This window comes from Lichenostomus cassidix, chromosome 6 (assembly GCF_008360975.1).
Source record: "Lichenostomus cassidix isolate B80296 chromosome 6, HeHo_3.0, whole genome shotgun sequence".
NCBI classification, from domain to species: domain Eukaryota; kingdom Metazoa; phylum Chordata; class Aves; order Passeriformes; family Meliphagidae; genus Lichenostomus; species Lichenostomus cassidix.
The window spans coordinates 8,038,794-8,059,194 of record NC_139487.1 but is presented as its reverse complement, the minus strand read 5'-3'; the positions used below and the strand labels follow the sequence as shown (position 1 = coordinate 8,059,194).

The following is a 20,401-nucleotide window of genomic DNA, read 5'->3' as shown; positions in this document are numbered from 1 at the left end:
GGTTGGACGGGCCATGTCCTCTCTTGGAGTAAACCAAAGTTAATGGAAGTATTTGATTGGAAATATCCTTCTCTACCAGTGCTTAATCTTGCCCTTTATACAGTAAATTGTACAGTGGTCTAGCAGTGCATATGGAAGTGTTCTTCCTATTGCTTCTGCCAAAATAGCTCCATCTTAAATTGTTTTCTGGCATTAAGGATATTCCTGGTTTACCATAAGAAATGTATCCAGTCAACATTTCAGTATTTGTTACTTCTCTGGAAGCTTTTTCATGTCTTTTTTAGTTCATTAGTGTTTATTATAGTGTCTCCACTAGATGAGCATTACTTTAGATCGTGTCCAAAGAACATTAATATTATTTAAGAAGAAAATTTCATACTGACAAACATCACCCCTGACTGGTGATACTTGCATGGCTGAGAGCTGTGCCAGCCCATGAGCCTGAAGGAGCCCACTCAGAATGAGACCCTTGCCCTTGAGCAGAGCCAGGCTGCTGAGTAGTGATTTGAAAGCTGCAGGGTGTTTTAGCTCTTTCCCCTGATCAAATTTATTGCTATTTTCTATCAGAAAGCAATTCTCGTACCATTTGCAGGATTAGCCAGCTGGTTTAGTGTGTAGAACCACTGTCATTAATGATACATTGTGTGTTTCTGGAGAGAAGCCCAAAAATTCACTTATAGCCAAGACAGACCCTGAAATTACCTTGTCATGACATAGGCAGCTTAGGAAATCCTGCTTCACCAATTTTACTGGTGAAATTTTACTGAAAACAGTTTTACTGTTTAAATCTGAAATTGGCTTCACTTTATGGTACTTGTATGATTTTTTAGGGTTCTTTATGTTGCTTTTTCTTCCAGTCATGGGTGGATATTATGCCTTAAAAACAGCTTGGGAGATGAAGGGACTGTTGAAAAAGTTAAACCAACAAAAGCACACAGTCTCCAGGCTTTTTCTCTGTATAGGAGACATTTATCACTGTCTCAAATGTGCATATTTTTCATTGCTTCTAAGTGAATATTAATCTTCTGGATTTCCCCTTTCCAGAGCAGTCTTCAGTTTTCTTCCCATACAGAAATAGGCATTTCCTTGTGGGTCATATTTCAGGGTGTTTGTTTTTATCTGTGGACTATAAGAAGGCAGTCATTGCAGGGCAGGGCACATCATGTTTTGCTGCAGGAGGCAATACAGGGAATCTGGATTTACTTGAAGGTGTATTTCTCTGAAACCTTCTTCACCATGAAGACATTTTGCTGGTAAGTATTAACATAGTTTGTTTTCCTTATCTTGGAAATTTTTTATAATAGCTTACATCTTAATAATTTGGGGCATTTTATTTGCATTTTGACTGAAGTGTCTCATTGCATTTCAAAATGTTTGAAGCAATCAAATCCCTTAATGCCAGGCATGTGAAAATCTGAGGGGCTATAATCATGGAATTGACATTGTTTTGAATTAGACATAACCTATTTATAATGTTGCTTTCTGTTGAAAAGACAATTAAATGTAACAATTAAAAACTTCTTCTCAAAAGGCAGAGTGAGATAGCACAACTAATCTCACAGGTATTTGTCTTCTCACGTGGAAATCTTGACTTTTACTGACATCCAGAAGAGACTTTTATCCTGTCATAGGCTCTTGGAACATTGTTTTGTATTAATTGCATTGTTTGCCAGCTGAGGTGACTCTGTCAGTCACATTGAACAGAATAATGCATTGCCTTTCATTGCAACCCCAGGCATGTGCCCCTACTATTGACTTCGTGTGCAGTCATTTTTAGTTTTGGAAATTGCTTTTTTGTCCTTTTATTTTTCTGGTAGGCAACAGATGAAAACTCCAGAAGCAAATTTTATAACAGTATTTGTGTAACAAGTCTTTATCCCCAAAAGGCAAAAATTGCAAAGGTTTCCCTAAAAAAACCCTCCCAAAAATACAGACAGAAATGTTGTGCAGAGACCTCCAATGGACCTAAGTTTGCAGTGGGTCTTTCCCATTTATGGCCTGGAACAGGAGGAATGAAAGTCTTCAGCTTTAGTTGTGTCTCAGGGATAAAATTCCATATGTAACCCACCCCATTCCTGACCACCTCACTCCTGGCTTTACCACGTTTACTTTTGGCACCATGGAGTAAATCACTGAAGAAACAGAAACATAGGAAAGTCCTTAAATTTCCTATTCTAGCCAGGGTGCTCAGCAAAGAACCAGAGAACAGCACTTGTAATCCTTCAGATTTTCCCTTTCAGGAGAGGCTCTGTGGCTTCAGGTGGCACAAGTGGGTCTGTGTAACCTCCTTGTAGATAACAAACAACTTCCAGCGAAGATGTGGCAATGAGAGTTTTGAGGTAAGGGAAAGGGAAACTTCAGAAAAGGCATTGTATTAAGAATACTACAGACTTGTAAGTTATTTAAACTGCCATAGTATTATAACTGTATTTTTTATATATATTTTGTACTGTTTAGGCCAAGCTGTTCCTATTTTATACAGGACTGATCATGCTGGCAAAGCAATGTCAGAAACATATATGGATGCAGTATTCCTAGGTTACAGGTGTTGTGATTAGTGCAGAAGAAAAGGCAAAATGAAGTTCTCTTGGCAGCTCTCACCACTTCTCAGCAAATCATCTTTTTGGCCACAAAAATTTATAATATCTGTTAGTTTTATGATTGTATTATAACATGTTAAATATAGCATATAATGTATAATAATTATTTATAAATATATTTAAATTATTACTAACTGTGGTAATTTTATGTAGTTTAATCCTCAGTATGAGAATTAAGACTTGTAAGATTTTTGTTGTTTTCTCAGCACCAACTGTGTGTGCAGTGAAATGCTGCTCAGCTGCAGGCAGAGTGAAAGGAATTAACTTCAAAGTTGATTTTTGCTCTCCTTGCCCTCTGGGTGGAAGAAACAATCAGGATGGCTTCTACAAGTAAAAGAAATTCTGCAGGTAGAAAATTTCTTTTACCAACATTTGTCAGCAGTAAAGTTGTAAGATGACCTATCCTTAGATGATTGAATGCCGCCTACGAATTTCATTAGAGGTGCATTTCAGATCACTAATTATGAAGATAAATAAGACCAGATCCCAAAAGTTAAATAAGAACGGTTAAATAAGACAGCAGCTCTTGATATCTTCTGAGCCCCTACATTTTCACTACCATTAGTTTACAGTTGGGGCCAGTTGTCAGCATTACCATCAGGGAAGCAGTGCCTGGCTCAGTATTTTATAGCCTTGATTTGTGTTTGTTTTATGGCCATTTAAGCACAGAAACACAGTTCTCAGCAACAATTTCCAGTTCAAGCAGGTCTTTTTTAAGCAATTAATTGGCAGCAAGTTAAGTAACGGAGCTGTTCATTTCTCTTTGATTAGAGAGAATTCAAAATACATTTTGCCCTGAAGGTGGAGTCTGCAAGCATGGGTTCCTCATCAAATCACCACCTCTTCAACTTTTCAGCTCCCAGGTAACTAGCACAGATTAATCATATTTCAGCAATCCCTCATATCTGCTATCCTGAATTTTAATGAGAGACAAATTGCTTTCTCTTTGGCAGAATTCCTGGAAAAGGCGTCTTTTTGTCCTGTCCAAATCCAGCAAGGGGAATTACATCCTGAAGTACCTAAAAGGCCAACATGTGAAAGGCTCCATAGCTGTTGATCAGTATGTAACTCAAATGCATCATCTTTTTTGTTTCAAGTCATATATCAGCCCTCTTCAATGGCCACTGATTGCACAGGTAGTTGATCCTGATTGAGGTTCTTGATTCAAACCCAGCAAAGTCCAGAAAAGGGTCCCTTTGGCTTTTGTAGGCTTTGGGTGCAGCTGTGATATTTGTAGAAGTGAAATCCTGAATTTTACTGAATCCAGGCATGGAGATCACTCACCCCATTGCTGTTGTCCTTCTTCCATTAAAAGCATTTGCATTGTGAATCTTTCAAAATTATTGCAGCTTGCTCTGTGGTATGTGGTTATATTATTACCATAATTATTGTTGTTATTATTTTTATTAATTTAGCTTCTTGGAAGTTAATGGGTGTAGTGCTTCAAGTGCTTCAAGTATCCATTAAGAGTACTTCTGTTCCTCTTCCCCTCCATTAAAACACTATTAATATACAATTAGTTTCAAATCAAATCTATTGTTTTATAATGGTTAAAAAACTTCTGCAAGAAATTTTTCTTACTATCATTTCTTGTCAAGATCCTGTATTAAACCAACAGCCTCTTTTTCCAGAAATGAGCATCCATAGTCAGGACATTTTGTAAATATTAATTTTAATTTTTTGCCTGGTGGTTATCTTCATTGAAAGACCATCTCTTTTGAATGCCTGCATTTATTTTCTTGGGCACTTTTTTCTGTGGAAAAATGTTTAACTTTTCCCTTGCAGATCTCACCATATTGTGTTGTGCTTAGAGTAAAATATGGCCATACACACATATATGTGTGTTTGTGTATTTGTATGTAACTGTGTAGAGTTCTATATGATGTTTCATATGGTTATCTCCACAGAATCATAAGTATTGAAGTTGGCATAAGTAATGCTGAAATTATGGAAACGGTGAGGAAGATGTTTAAATGCCTTCCCGAGCAGGTGATGTCCATCAGCACTGGGAACAGATGTTATTACCTCATTGGGAGCAGCAGGTAGGCACAGCTAGATGTGCAAAAGCAGTGTGAGAGCAGTGTGAATGTAGCACCAAATTCCTGCCCCAAGGCACTGTCCTGCTCCTTCACAGCCACTCTCTGCCCTTCTGAGCCTCAGCTACTGATGGCACAGCTCTGGGATGAGGTGATTCATGGCTGATCCAATAACAAATAGTTATTTTCTATGTCATTTCCTGTCCCCCCTCATGGCTGGTTAATTTTTTGCTGGCTCAGGCAGGTGAGCTCACCTTCCCTGCAGCCACACTGTCACAGCATCCAACATGGGAAAGCAATGGGAGCACAGGGCTGGGAGTGGGGATGGCAGTGGCAGCACCTCAGCATGGCAGTGCCATTCCAAACTGTGCTGGTTGGGGGACAAGGAAGAGCAGAGACCTAGCCTTCTCACCCAGCACCTCCTGGGAGTTAGAAAAGCTTCTGCTCCTTCTGGATAAACCACAGGGAACAATATTGCCTGAAAAGTAGGTTATTAATCAAGGGAAGCAGATTGAAGGCGAAAGTTCTCCTGAAGGAAAACAGATCCCAGAAGGACTGACTGGGGCCCTCGTTGCAGCAGGGTGGTGTGGTCCCTGCTTTTGCAGGATGCAGCTGAGTCCTCAGCAGAGGCAGAAACTATTTCTGTAGAGGTGATCAGCCCAAGCTCAGTCAGGTGAGGGAGGATGTTTGTCACAGTGCTCTGTGCTGCTGGTTCCCAGCATCTCCTGTTTGGTTTCCCAGCCACGAGCTTGTCAGAGGATTTTTGGCCCTTTTGCAGAAGAGCAGCTGATGTGTGAAATTCTGATAAGCACCGAAGAAAAACACATACCTGAGTGTTACTTGAGCGTGCCACCCAACGCCTTCCCCAGGGCGCGGCTCTCAGACCTCACTCAGTGGGAAACATTCCAAAATTAATCCAGCTAAATCCACAGCAAGCATGAAAAACAGATTCAACCATCCTTTCACGGCATGTTTCTCATCCTGATGGCCCAAATGCATTCCCAAGCCTTGTTTTCTCTCTAAAGTCAAACTCTGCCATCTGGCTATGACCTACCGAGCACTCCTTCCTGAAAGGAATGTGCAGAGTTTTCCTGTTGATCTCAGGAATTGTTATTTTGGGGCCCATAAGAAGAACTGGATAGGCAAATGGGTTGCCCTTGTGTGTTACCTGTCAGTAATTTTTTGTTCCTGGTGTTCCAACCTACAGGCAGGAAACAGAGGACTGGGTCACTGTGATATCTTCGGTCTGCAGGGAGGACAAAAGAGGAGGATGCTGCCCTCAGGTGACATGTTACTATACTTGATTTCAGAAAAAAAAGATGTTTCTATTTTCCTTAGAAAACTGTGCAAAGAAATTTTCCCAATTTTTGCCTTGCAAGTTGACTCTGACCTTGGTTATTCAGAAATTCATTTTCATATAAATCCTGTAGCCTGGCTTTATGCATTAAGCAGCCATTGCAGTCTGTCTGCACTGAGATTGATTTTACACTGAAGGAATCTCTTTGAAGAGTAAACCATATGGAAATGAGGAGATGATTGATATTATGCTGCAGTGAACTACACCTTTGATGCATCAGAATGAAAACTAATGTGTGATACTTAGCGGGTGCATTTTGGTTATATTTCCTTGTTGTTTTACATCAATCTGTCAATGTTATGAACCAGCTGGAAGCCCTGGCAGCTCAAGCTCAGGCTCAAGTTTCTGCACCTTGTCAGCCAGCCAGGCCCACCAGTTTAGACTCAGCACTAAGTTCTCACATCCCTGCAGCTTCCAGTTAGCTCAAAGTGCAAGCAGGGCAAACTTATATCTGCCTGAAAAACGCCATGTAGACAATGCCTCTGAGCCATTAGAAGTAAAATTTGCTCTAGTGGGATGTGTTGGTATATTTTAGCCCACGCCCAACAGGTGCCTTTTTTCTTAGACTGCTCTTCCCTTATTTCCAGAACCAAGATCTTCCAAATCCAGAAGTCAGAAGCCGCCCTTCCTCTTTGCCACTGTTCTTGAATCCTGTAGATATGACCAGTTCTACAGAAAGGCAAAGCTACCAGAAGGTAAATAGATTAACCATCCCTAATAACAAGTCTGTGCTTAGGCATGACTGTGAAATTTGCATAGTTGCTTTCTTCCATCAAAAGTTGTTCAGAACTTCTGCAGTGGGTACCTGGGTGGTCTATTCTGGTGGGGTTCTTGAGTGGGATCTGGATGGTAACATCACAGAGTTCTCACAAGGGAAATACTTTTGAGGAAAGCCTGCATGTGAGTAAAGGCAGTGAGACAATATTCACTGGTTGTCTCAACTGACTGGCAAATGTTAGTGGACATCAAGTTAACTCCCAAAGATTTGCTTTGACATGCCTTGGCATAGGCATGTGATGATTGTTTTGGCAGCTGCTAGCCACATTCCTCCTGATTTGTGATTGTGCTTTTCTTTATCTCTCTCTTTTGAGGCTGTAAAGCTTAGAGAGGAGTTCAGGTCCAATTCCTCTGTGCAGACTTTACCCTCAATATTTAAATAGAAAGGAGGGAAAGCATTGCAGCTGTCCCACAGCAATTGCAATCTAGCTATCAGGGTGAAATAGCAGCCAAGGAATTGCTGTGTTTCTGTAGTCACAAAGCTGTGTACAAATGGCCCAGTGTATGCAGCTGAGTGTGGGTGAAGCACCTCCAGTGTATCTTTATGAGGAGTCAACTTTTTTCCCTTTATACACAGGAGAATGGTTCCTCAGAAGACAAGAACAGGCCTTATTCAGACCCTGGCCCTCCTCAGGCTCAGTGTGACTCACCAAGAGGAGTTTTTCCAAGCCTGGTGAGCAGAACCAATCAAACAGCTCTTGCCTTGTTCTGTCTGCAGAAGTGACTACTGGCTTTTATCTCACCTGGGTATCTGTCATCTGTAGATTATCTAGCATTATTCCCAGCACACTGAGCTGCTTTCCACTATGAAAGTTTCCTAAATATTTAGTCTGTTTTCTTGTTTACCACTGAAAATAATCTTCTAAAAGCTTGCTTGAAATACTTGTGTTTGTTTGGGATTTTTGGAGTCAGATCCTCAGAGTTTTTGTGCAGCAACTGCAAGCTATGGCAGCTCTCACACCCCTGTGAAGAAAACTCTGCAGTTGCACTGATTGAGAATTTTTCCCTCCCAGCACATTTCTCAGCTCTGCCACAGTTGTTCCTAAATGGTTTATTTCTTCAGCCTTTGCCAGTAGCAATCGAGTCAATGTGACTGAATTACAGAACAAGGGCTTGTTAAATTGAGGCAGATCTCAGAACTGACCTTCTGTCAGTATTAATATGTCTTCAAGTAATTTCACTTCCATATCTAGCAGGAGTGATTTGGAAAGATAAAAAGATGAATGTTATCATGTATTACTGGTTAAGTGTTCTGACCTGTGTTCCCTGAACCAGTGCCTGCAGCAGTTTTCCTCTGCTGTGGATTTCTGCCTTTGCAGCAGAGTCAAGAGGACAGAAGGCACAACCAAGGCTCTACCACACCACTCTGCAGCTTAAACCCATTTTTATTGACAGTTTATGCACTGAACTACGGCCTGGAGTGTCTGAGACACAGGGCAAAGGGTCTGTTCTGCTATCACAGCTAACAGGGTGGTAAATCATATGCTGCAATCACCATCCTTGTATATAGACTGGCAGCAAGTATGAGATAATACAGCTAAATTTAGTGGAAAGAAGTGAACAGTTGAAACTACATTGCAATGCCATGGGCAGTCAGCATAGCTCAGCTGATGCACAGTACTTTATTCAGTTGTGAGTCTGAGCTCTGAAATGCACTGAGTTAACCCTTGGTCTGATTTTAACCAGTCGTGCTCTGGGTGTATGTCAAGAATCTCTTTGTGTCTCTTCCTTATGCATACCTCTTCTGTCTTACTCATTAATTCTTCTCATACTTATGATGCCTCAGAGAGCAGGTATTATATGCAGCTGTTCAAGCTAGGACAGACTGACCATTACAGTTAAAAGATAAGGGGTTTGGATTTTAGCTTTTTAGCCTGAAGCAGAGAGAATAGCACAAAGCTCATATTTCTGTTATGGCGTGTGTGAAAATAAATAACCTTGCTGTATGGAGAACAAGAAACAACATTGTTTGTTCATTCGATAAAAATACTTCTCTTGCCTCATAAGTTTAACATCTGCTAACATCTCCAGACCTATTCTCTGCTCAGTGACATCTAGAAAACTGACTTCCTCATTAATCCTTTGTATTTACTTCCTTTTAGCAGTGTGACTCCCCATTTCAAGTGTCTGATGTGTTTTTCTTTTTATCAGTGGTTCCCTCATCCAAGCCCAGATCTTGAAAACTCTTAGCTGAGTAGTTATCAGTCATGTAAACAGGATTCTCCATGTCAGTGAGTCTAGTCATGCTGGTAGGGACCCTGGAGAGATCTGGGGACCTGGCTCCTTTTCAACCCACATTTTGGAGCTGCCAAAACTCATCTGACTCAGCAATTCAGTATCAGCTGTTTTTATACACAGCTTTCAATATCTGAAATACATCAGAACGAGGAGCCCTGACTTGCCTCACCCTGTGCTGTGCATTGCTGTACTGCAGGCACCAAGGCAGCCTTGTTGGGATCTGTTGCACACCTGATTTTTGAAAGAGAGGTTCCCCTCTCTAAGGGCAACACATAACTTGCCTTAATGAGCTTCTAAGTATCAATGACTCAGTTGTTCTCCAGGTATCATTTCTATCTTGTGCTACAGCCAATTTTCTCTGCAGTCCACTTTCTCTCCAGTGTAAATCCCTATTATGGTTCAACAGAGACTTGAGGTTTGTCCTGACTCCCATTGCAAGAGTTGATTTTAATGCCATTTATACCAACAAGAAAAAAACCACATTGGTAATCCTTAATTCATATTCATTGCCAGTTTCTTCTTGTTACATGTAAGAAAGTAATTAGTTTAATTTACTTTACCTTGAAAAGAGTAATATATTCATGGCATATTTAGCAATTATTAAAATGATCACCATGGAAACCAAGGATGTAAGTGTAGAGATAAAAAACAGTTGCATCACAAACATGGCACAGAGAATTGAACTAGGAGGCAGCTAAATACTAATTACCATACTCTTCACTGTAGTGAAGTCAACAAGGAGACATAAAAATAAACAATTTGTCTTTGCAACTTGAAAAGGTAAACTTGGTGGAGGGATTAATTTCTCCTTGACTTGCCAAATTGCCTCAGACTTGATGTTTCAGGTATTTATGAAGGCAGAATATCACTTAGGACATGAAGGTTTCTATGTCAGATCTCCAGTCTTCTGGAGTATCTTTTTGTTTACAGAGAAGTAGGAGATAATAAATTTGTCATTAGTCAGGGAAATCCCAAATTCATTCTTTACTTGATAGCAGTTAAAAGCTGCTTGAAAAAGACAAATATATCCCAACTCGCTCCTAGATTTCCTGTAAATTTTCTTCCTAATGTAAGGACTTCAGAACAAAATGCAAATAGAAAATCTTTTCCACGCAAGTGACCCTAAATTCATGCTGATTCATGCACAAAATGTTTAAAACACGTTATTTTTAAACAAAATAACAGGGTGTGATCATGCAACAGCCTGGTTACCACTAATCCATCTATGAGAAGTACCAATACCAGTGGCTGGTTTTGTCTGTGTACATTGAATTCCAAAAATACAGGCAGGAGCACAGATATAGAAATCTTGTTTCTAAAATAGGCTGGCTCTGACTATATCTCACTTCAAGGAGAAACATATCTTCCCATGTTTTTTGTGAATATTTTCTGTTTCTGTTACTTCTCCCTGTAAATGGAAAAATACATGTTAATCTGTATAACTGAGCCTGTTAAATACAAACCCATTCTTTCAGCAGGATAAAATTCTGGGAAGAAGTAAGGAAAATCTGCTGTCATCAGATACAGAGGAAAACATCAAAGAGGATGAAGAAGATTATTACCAAACTCCCAGCAGTGTTTTAGCAAAGGTACTTTATCAGTTGTGAGTTCTGCTGGTCTGTTAAGAGCTCCAAGGACACAGGAGACATTTAATGAGCCAAAGAGGAACTGGTAGGAGGAACCACTTGTACCTTGCAAAAGGAATGCATAGATAAAGCAATAGGGAATAGAGCTTTCATTTATACAAGAAAAAAATACACTAGACTCATTCAAATGAACTTTCTGGTGCAAAGTGGCATTTTGACAAAAACATTGCTGATTTTGTTGAAATTCCCCAAATTGACTGTTTCATTGTAAATGGCTTTTGCCTATTGTGTAATAGGATAGGGTTGGGGGTTTTTTTCTGAAAGTGAAAACTTCATTTAGAGAATGTAACAGTACATTAGTTTTATATATTTTGAAATGTAATTCTGTTGAAGCACCAGTAAGCTGCATAAAAGCAGAACTTTTAAAACACTGCAGTGCATTTTGATATCTGCATTTCACTGTGAAATAAGGAAGTAGGGGAAATTATACTGGTAATTTTGTATAAATTTTGACACCTAATTTGGGAGGCTAATTTCTCTATGCTTCCCATGAAATTAGTGGTCAGGAGAGGATAAGTGGTCAGTTTTCTGCAGAAATCACAAACTGTACATCTTACTGAATAACATTAACAGTGTGAATTGGTCATATAATCTAAGTGCTCTAAGTTAAGCACACCCAAAGAACAAGTCTCCCTTTTCAGCCTGCTTAAATTAAAAGGCAACAATTTTTTTGTAGTAGTACTTTAGAATATAGCTGTTCATGTCCTGGTCTGACAGTGCCAGTAATTCCAGCATTAACTTGCATGTTTCAAGCATCTTTCTAGCTCTCAGTTTCTGGGAATTGACTGATTTGAGGAAAGCCAGGCTATATTAGCCAATGTGTTTAAACAGCATGAGCACTGAACAAAACAATGAAATTAAAGGAAGGTTTCTTCTTTGGGCAGAGCAATGACATTAATGTCTGGTATTGCCATGTATTTCTGACAGTGCACAACTGAAGTATCAGAGCCTGACCCTACAGCTGAGCCTGATGTCCCTGTGCAAGAGAAGCCAGTGCAGAACAACCCAGTAAAGGAGAACATTTATATGTCAATGAAATCACTGTAAGTAACAACTTCTTTAAGGTTTTGCAAATTAGAAGTGACATAGCAATAGCGATAGAGCTGACATCTCTGGTATTTGCATAACAAGATCTAGAGGCTTCATCTTGTTTCAATGAGTCCTTGCTGGGTCTTGGTTCACAAAGTTCAGCACTCATAGGAACACTGGAGTCAAATGCAAACTCATCAACATGAAATTTAAGCTCACATTACAGACTCCTGCACTTAGGCTCTGACTGTAGGATGTAGCATTTTTTGTTGACTCACACTTTCTCCAGGTTTTCGTGACACAAGAGCTCACCACTTCACTGAGTCACTGCAGCCAAACTCCAGCAACCTTTCAGACAGGTGTTCTCCAAAGCAGGCAGCATTATCTAGAGGTTAAAAGAGGAACACAGAGATGGGGCATTAGCTCCCAACTTTTTCATTAAGAAGTTGTGTGAGTTAGGTCATGTCTTGCCTTTCATTTTCCCATCTAAAGAATGGCTCTGTTGCTGTGAATTTTGAAGGTACAGTGTTTGCCACATCACAAAGAGAGACCCAAACTTTGTGTCACTGTTGTAGGACCACAAGGAAGGTTTACAACCTCCACAATATAGCACTGAATACTGAAGGGAATTGTGCCTGCAGGGTAAAGCTCCTCCTGAGCCACAGGAGTGCTCAGGAGCTGTTGGCTGTGGCCTGACACCTACAGACAGTCAGATTTTAGGCAACTGGAAATGCAGACCCACTATCCAGTCTATCCCAATAAATTAATTCAAGCTCGTCTGTGCCTTTGGGACCCCCTGGAGGGAATTACTGTAAAAACCTCACAGGGTTATGCCATCTGAGTTAAAATATACCAAGAGCAGCTTTTGCTACTACCCCCAGTCTTGTTTGGGGCATGATGGGGAGTCAGCTTCAGGCATTGTAAGGCTTATCAAATAAAACTAAAATGAGTTCAAGTGCTTCTGAGTTATCACATCTCCCAGGGGACAGCTTTACATCCTTGCAGAACCCAGTACAGCCAAAGCCAACAATCTGTACTCAGTTTCTTTGTCAAGGCATGCTGTTAGCTGGAATGTTTTCAGGCTTAATAAATAGTTTTTACGTACTGAAAATATTTATTTTGAGATTTATGATCCATTTTTAGAAGGGCTGTTTATTTTACTTAGCTTTTATTTTGTCCACTGGATATTCTACAAGAACTTGTTATTCTTTGCTTTACTGATGGCTGCTTGATTCAGCTTCAAACACAGCAAGAGTGCCTGGAATTGTCAAACCCTTAATTTTTTATCATCATTCCTCTTCAGTAAGCTGCTGGATGAGAGGTGCCAGCTCACGTGCAGACATGCTGGGCTCCCATCTCCTCCCAAATGCCAGAACAACAGTGCATGTCCAAGAGACTTGGAAGCAAACAGAGATATAAAATTCCCAGAAAGCAGCACCAGCCTGCAGCCAACCTTCCAGAGAAGGCAAGACTCATTACCCCTCTCAGTGGTTCAGTTGTCTATACTGCTCAGGTAAGTGTCCTCTCCATTTGGTTGCAAAGACAGATGTGTTCATGAGTTTCAGCTTGCCAAGCCTGGCAGCATTCCAGAGGCATTTGGATGGTGCTTTTAGTCACAACATTTAGTTTTAGGGAGTCTGCAATGAGCAGGGAGTTGGACTCGATAATCTTTATGGGTCCCTTCCAATTTGAACTGTTCTGTGATTCTGTGGTTTCCGATATTTTTCTCTCACAGTCAAGTTACAGATGAGATGCAGCTGCAGAAACTGGATATTTTCATACCCCTGGCTGATATTAAAAATTACCTAAAACTTACTGAAGCAGCAGGACGAATATGGTAAGTCTGGACATCTTGTGGCAGTGCCTGTGGGATGGGAATAAGCAGCAGACAGAGAAGTGTACAACTGTAGACACCCATGTGCAGTTTTGGCAGCGAGAACAGGGCAGGGGCAGTGCATGTTGGTTCTTCAGTGATTCCTTCTGCTCTCTCCAATTCTTTGTGTACTTGAGTTTCTATTTCAACTGCTGTTGTAAAGGGCTCTACAGAATCCAGCATGGTTTGTAATAATTAGCAAAGGTTTCAGCCAGAATCAGATAAAGTCATTGGAGGTGTGTGTCATTTCCAGAGGGCAGCCCATAAATGCAATCCTGTCCAGGCACTGCAGTGACTGGATATCCTGCATGTTTCCTTTATTGTCTGCCCTCCCCACACAGTGTTTCACAGTGGACTGGTCCTCACAGACTGGGCTGTTTGTTTCACCACGGAGACCATGTGGTGGCTGTGAATGATCTGCAGCCCCAGGGCGTGGAGGAGGCTTACCTCTTCATCAGCAGGTCTGCAAGAAAGGAGGTAAGCTTGACTAACCTGAAGGTGGAAGTCAAATGAGAAAGCAATTTCCTTTTTGCATTTCAAGAGGCTCAATTCAAACCATTTCACTCTGGTCTAAGTTTGGCATGAATAACTCCAGCACCAAACAGCTCCTCAGCATCATTCTGATGTGGCATCTTGTATTGTTGGGCCATGTGGGGAATGCAAGGTCAGCACTGCATATGAGTAGCGAATTTTGGGAAATAAACAATTGCCTCTGGTAGATGTCTTGTTGCTTGTAGTGGCTTTGGGTATTGAGGGCAGAGCCCTGGACTTCTACCTCCTACTGCTTATCAAGTGCTATGCATCTCCTTGTGTGCTCCTGTGTTTTTTTAAGAAAGTAGGACATTTCTAAGATGTTCTTTAACCCCACTGTGATCTACCACATGTGTTTCTGAACTCATATTTCAGTATCCAGGTTCATGACCCATATCCAAGCACATTCATACTTGAATTTTGCAGAGAAGGTTGAGGTCATGAGATGCTGTTGCCATCTAAAGAAAGAAAAGCCAGTCTCAGCAAGGAAAAAAATACTCTTCTCCCTTAATGGGGAATTTTTATTTAGCTGGTTCAAATGCGAGTCAGATAGTTGCACAAATGTTGATCAGATATAACAAGCTATAAAAATGTCCTTTTCTTTTTAAGGTGAAACTTACTGTATGTAGGATTCCACATTCAGATATCTTCCATGCTAAAGGCTGCTCATGTTCCTGAAAAAAAGACCTCAATGATTAAGTAAGTGCCAAAACTCAAGGGAAAAAATCAGGGGAGAGAAGGTGATATATGGTGTATAGAGATAATCATCTTGTTGAGCTGCCAGACATCTTTTGTTGCTGAAGTACAAAGAATGGAGAATGTGGATTTCATTTAATGTCCTAATAACTTATTTTGTGGCATGAATGGCATGTATTTGGCTTATATTTCATGTTGGCATGTATTTCTGTTACACGGAAAAAAATGAGGGTCAGATAATTTATGTGACCTTCACGCTGTGTATACTTTGCATTTCAGCAGAAAAACTGGTTCATGCCTCTGCTCACCCCTTTACACTGAGTTACACTGATTTATCCTGAACTCCTAATCAGTTAGGGGTGTGCAAACAAGCAGCATTAGGAATAAAGCCATGTTTTCCCTGGATTCCCCTTAGCTACAGAAAGGCACGAGAGAGCTGAGAGCTGCAGTGTTGGAGGGAAGGCTGGTAGATAAAATGTGTAGTAACTCAGTGGGGCCTCCTTTTGTATTATGCCCCTCTTATGTTACAGCCACAAAAATACATCCAAGGGATGACAGGGAGAATAGCTGCTTGGAGAAATGGAATGTGTCTGGAGCACCTCTGGCTTCACTGACATCCAAAATAAGCTCTAAGTGAAAAAGGAATTAATGGATTTAGGGGAGAGAAGGGCTGGCCTGCTCTGTGAAAGTGTTCCTGCTAAAGACAGCTGGGAAAACAACAGAGAGAAATGATGTATCTGAAGGCATGTGCTCTCATCCCAGTGCAGACAGAATTCACTGTTTCTCACAGAGAACATTTTGATGTTACCAGGGATATCACTGGTGCAGCAGCATTTCCAGAGCAAGTCTTATTTGTTTCCCAAACAAAGATATTTCCTGTAAATATTTATTTGTAGATATGCCTTCTTTCCATTGCTACCATAGAAACATGACGAATTTTCAGCTAACATCACACCAAAAGAAAATTGATATGGGGCTGCCTTCAGTGGATGCCAAAAGGCAGTTTTGTCCTGTCCTAGAGTGACCTCTGTTGCTTACAGAACCTTGGTGTGACATGGCAGAACACAACCTGTGCTCTGTGTGAACATGAACAATTTGTGTGGGGATTTTTTACACACACATATTGCTGTAAAGTAGATAATGTCAATATACAATGACACAGCAACAAACAGAATCACAGGGTTTGAGTACTGTTAATTTAATCTTGCCAAATACAACCAAAATAACTACTGGGTTTAGCAGGCACAGGATTATTGATATTAAGAGATTTGTATAAGCTTTGATTAAGGTGGATTTGGCTCAAAGGAGATATTTGTCCAGCTTCCAAATGAGTTAGACCAAGTCAGCTACTATGGTAAGGAACTACACTCACTTACTCGAGTAGTAAATTTAACAAATGTGCTGAACTTTAAAAAAAAATTATTATAAAATTTTATTCAGCTGAAGATGAAAACAGCATCAAGTAACTCAAAACACGCAAACATAAATATGTATATAATCTATTCAGACTCAGCTCCTGTTCAAAAGATTAATTTCCAGGCTGACTGTTTCCACAGCCTGTCTCTTCTGCTTTTGAGATAAGAGTGTTTGGGACATGCTTGTTTCTCAAGGTGGGAAAGGATCACATTTTGATATTTCTCTTTCAGTGGTGTTCAAAGCCCTGTTTGTGCTGAATTCTGCATAAACACAGAGGGAACTCCCTGTTCTGGAACTACAAAGGCTGAAAAGGGAAGAAAAGACATTCCTTGGGAGCTCTTCTCCAAAGCTGCTATGGGAATCCTTTGCTCTGCACTGCTTCTTTGAGCACAGCAAATCCATTTCTGCCTAAGGAGCCCCTGAGGGATGGGATGGCTTCTTCCAGCCCTGGAACTGTGTCAGTCTGCTAGGACAGTCCTCATAGCCTGAATCCTAAAATCACAGACCATCTAGTTCACGAATATCTACTGAGGATGTTGTCCTCAGCCTTTTCTGGCCAAGGTTTGCCTTAGCTCTTCGTCTGAACTTTAGAAAAGTTCAAACCTTCCTGTGTTGTTCCAAGACTCATCTCCCTGTAAAATTAGGACGTTTTCTTCTAATATTTATCCTAGACAACTTTTTCATAAAATTAACATGATTTTTTATTGCCCTGTTTTGAGTGGGCATGGGGAACATTTGGATTTCCACTGTCTCCAGAGAAATCATCATTGTGAAAGGTGTTTTTTTCTCCCTGTCCCCCCTTCCCTTTTTCTTAGACCAAACATCCTGCATTCTGCCATAATTTTTTCAAACAGCTCCTGAAAATGGTCATGTGACACTGAACTGTGAGACAAATGCCTTGTGTTTCCAATTACGGATGAATAAAGGAAGTGAGAAATTGAAATTCAAAGAATTTCATCAACACAAAATCCAAAGCCATGGAGCAATTTCCTAGAGCTTCATAGAGAAACATTTCCAAAAAGAGGTGAAGAGGATCCCATGTGGTGGTGGGAGAAGATCCACCTCCATGGAACCTGCTGCTGAAGCAGATGTTGAGCACTGCATGCTGCACTTCTCAGCCATGGAAGAATGTTACTTTTGGACAAAAGTAGGATTTGGTTACATATATCATGTACAGAATAACTCCAGAATCTTTTAGAAAACTGGGGGATTACTTCTGTGCTTCAGTAAACAGTTAATGATGTGTTACTCCATAATTGATCATTATGTCAGTTTGCACAATGCTAAATGCAGATAATTAATGTCACATATTGGCTGATTCATAACACTTACAGAGATACAATATGGAAATTACATTGGTACAGTAAATTCTGGTAGAGTGTGCGAAGTTGTCTGCCCACATATGATTAATAAATATGTTAACACTTTTTAACAAATTGTATGCTGCAAAACACCTCATTTTCTCCTAACATGACCCCTCCTTGTCCTGCACAGATTACCTGTAACTTCACAGTAATCTGCAGCTGAGTCACAAAACAGCCCTTTTTAAAAAAGCTACACTTAAATAAAGATTTAGGTTGTGTCCCTGTTTTTTAAATTTAGTCTGTTAATTTGTGGCACATTCCTATGCTGCACTCACTCATTAGCAGCTGTTAATATTTCCCCCTGACTTCCCAAACACGAATCATAATCTTTCTACCACTCTAGCAGGAAGATGGCAATTTCCCAGGAGAAAAGCAAGTCCTGGAAGAGAGAGAAAATAATGGTGAGGGAAGTCTCCATATTGGTGTGAGGTCATTGAAGTTAAGAAAAATAAAAAGCTCATTGAAGAGAAAGCACAAACCAGACCACACAACCTCCACACTTCCTCTCAAAGGCAACACTCCTGAGAACTCAGTTTGGAGTCATAAACTGATTAAGAGAGCACAAAACCTGCAGGAGAAGGAGTCCAGCCAGGAAAAATTATGTGTGCACTGTCCACCCTGAACTGAGCCAGGGACAAGCTCTATGTTATTCAGTTATTGGAGTCTCTCCAATCTGGGGGATTAGAGGGGTATCTAAATAAATACCTATATATTGAACAGGGATATCTAAATAACAGCCAGACATGCTTCAGCGTGGGTGGAATTTCTGCAGAGGGATTCAAAGAGAAGCAAATGCAATAAAGAAGAATGTTGTCAGCCTTCACACTGGGGAGAGAGCAGATCCGTGGTGAGCTGGGGACACCAGGTGCTTAATCTGTGTTTTGCCCCACATTTTCTGGTGAGCTCAGACACTTTCGGGTCTGTGGAGCTGGCAAAGTAATCTGAGATGCTCTAAGGGCTTTTTTGGTGTGTTTCCCAGGGATGAAAGCTTGTTCCATGTATGTGCCTCAGTGTACCGAGCCACTTCCTTCCTTCAGGCTCCCAGCAAGCCACTGCGAGGAACTTGGAGCATGCCAGCCAGTTCCTAGAAATGCCACTGGAGTTTTAAATGTTCCTTTTGGCCCCTAACCACCTTCTAATTTATTGTACCCCTTAAAGAAGTGGAGAGGCCAGACAAGGTTGATACAGATCTTTCATTCAGGAAAACCACCTTAAATGAAACTGCACCTCCACCACGAGGCTCCTCAGTGACCAGGAGCCCTTTGCTTGCTGCTGAGACCTCCTTGGTGACTCCATCTTGCAGCAGGACTGGACTTGCCACAGCAAGAACCATGTTCAGTTTTCCATCCTGGGATGCCTGGGTCGATCTGTGCCTGAGAATTTGTTCCTTTTATAACCCAGCAGTGGAAGGTGAAGTTAAACAGTTGGTGGGAGCACTAAAACCAAGGCTATCAGTGATGCTAATCTTCTTTTAAGATGTTGGATGTTTGTGATGTTCATCAGTGGGGTCATCACTGAGCTACATCTTTTTTTTATTTCCTGCCTCTGTAAGTTTTCCCAAGGAATCTGTTTCTGTCTGTGCCTATAAAACACAGCATAAAGCCATGGTTTATGCCTCAAGGCTGTTGGAAGCATACTACCTCCATCAGTGATAAGGTTTGCACAATTTTTTTAACCAGGAGAAGCCAATGTTTTTGAGTACTTGCTCCTCAGCTACCCCTACTGATCTTTCACATATTCTACACCAGGACACATTTTGCTAAAATAACCTCATTAATATGTTAAATGTCCTCAAACTAACTAAATGCCCTACGGGAATTCCGGCCTTCTGTCCTCCAATTTGCCCCTCTTCTATTTTATTCAATGTCCAAAGTCATTCTTCACAGATGTCATTTTGCTTCCAAGCAATTGCCCTTGTGCTCCAGTCTCTAAGAATAAAAGTGAATTCTGGCAGTGTAACATTTCTGAGAAATCCCCAGTAGTGGAAAAGTAGCTGGGGGGGGAGAACAGAGAGGAAGGAAAACTCAGTCATGAGGAACAACTATAAACAGCAAGAGGGACTATGAGTAGGGAAAAAAATAAGTCAAAGATGGTAAAACAGGAGTTCTCTGCTGTATGTTTTTGTTATATTTGGTGATTTAAAAAAAAAAAGTAATTTACAAGTCTACTTCAGGTTATTTCCTAGCATCAGACAAGTAGCAGTAAGTAGCACCTGCTCTTCAAGGTCAGCTAAAACACTGAAATAACTCAGAATAAATATGTGTCCAGTCTCTCTGGCACCTGTATGAAACATCCCCTGCACTGAGGTCTTCACACCCTACTGGAAATGTTCATGGTGGCCCTGAGGGCACCAATAGTCCACAACAGCCCTGCCATGGCCCACTGCCCCCCAGGGCTGTCAGTCCCTGCCCCAGGCATTCTGTGGGAGTCAACCTCCCCTGCCTGTTGGCCCCACAGACACTCTCCCTGCAGAAGAGCTGCAAGGAATGAGCTGGGCTGTGAGTGACCATGAAAGTGTTAGAGGAAAAACAGGCTCCTGCTGTGCTGCAGAGCTCAGTTCCTCAGATGGTCGCTGGGTAGCAGCACAAGGAACAGAATTTCAGCTTTACCTCCCTCGTTCAGGCAACAGATGTGACCAAGAGCAGGGCAGAGAGCCAAGCAAATAACAAGGCCTCGGTAACAAGAGAAATCCAGCCTGCCTTTCTTGACTGAAGAAGCCCTGCTGAGATAAATGCTCCAATCCATCTCTTCTCTGAAACAGGAGCTGAAAAGTGGGTCAGATCCTGCTGCTGGCAGTGCTGCATTTGGGGAGGTCTCTGCTAGGAGCTGAAAAATGAA

General features: G+C 41.0%; 2 protein-coding genes across 5 annotated transcripts in view; one reads left to right on the top strand and one right to left on the bottom strand.

Annotated features, from left to right (window-relative positions):
* Positions 1–627: 627 nt before the first annotated feature.
* On the top strand, positions 628–17,635 carry PLEKHS1 (pleckstrin homology domain containing S1). 3 transcript variants are annotated; one of them, XM_085064828.1, is made up of 15 exons: positions 628–1,253; positions 2,807–2,948; positions 3,402–3,463; positions 3,554–3,660; positions 4,508–4,642; positions 5,844–5,919; positions 6,581–6,688; positions 7,348–7,443; positions 10,484–10,597; positions 11,582–11,697; positions 12,987–13,196; positions 13,419–13,520; positions 13,898–14,033; positions 14,697–14,786; positions 16,430–17,635. In XM_085064828.1, exons 2-14 carry the CDS (start codon positions 2,918–2,920, stop codon positions 14,763–14,765), a joined length of 1,362 nt encoding a protein of 453 aa, XP_084920954.1. In that variant the 5' UTR covers positions 628–1,253; positions 2,807–2,917; the 3' UTR covers positions 14,766–14,786; positions 16,430–17,635. The 3 variants fall into 3 exon arrangements, with proteins under 3 accessions (XP_084920954.1, XP_084920953.1, XP_084920952.1); XM_085064827.1 differs by having other exon boundaries at positions 629–1,253; positions 3,372–3,463; positions 10,487–10,597; XM_085064826.1 differs by having other exon boundaries at positions 630–1,253; positions 3,372–3,463.
* Positions 8,138–20,401, bottom strand: part of DCLRE1A (DNA cross-link repair 1A) — a 32,496-nt gene continuing 20,232 nt past the window's right edge. The window contains exons 10-11 of one of the 2 annotated variants that reach the window (XR_014853155.1): positions 11,962–20,389; positions 8,138–10,699 (exon numbers count right to left, since the gene is read on the bottom strand). The gene's annotated coding sequence lies outside the window, so the exon portion shown is untranslated. Of the gene's footprint in view, positions 20,390–20,401 lie in introns of both variants that reach the window. The other variant, XM_085064818.1, reaches the window with a different exon arrangement.

Bases quoted from the DNA above. Each gene is read 5' to 3' on its own strand.
- PLEKHS1 (XM_085064826.1), top strand. From the start codon at position 2,918: ATGGCTTCTACAAGTAAAAGAAATTCTGCAG. The intron at 3,464-3,553 runs GTAACTAGCACA...TCTCTTTGGCAG, and splicing joins TTCAACTTTTCAGCTCCCAG to AATTCCTGGAAAAGGCGTCT. The intron at 4,643-5,843 runs GTAGGCACAGCT...TCCAACCTACAG, and splicing joins TACCTCATTGGGAGCAGCAG to GCAGGAAACAGAGGACTGGG.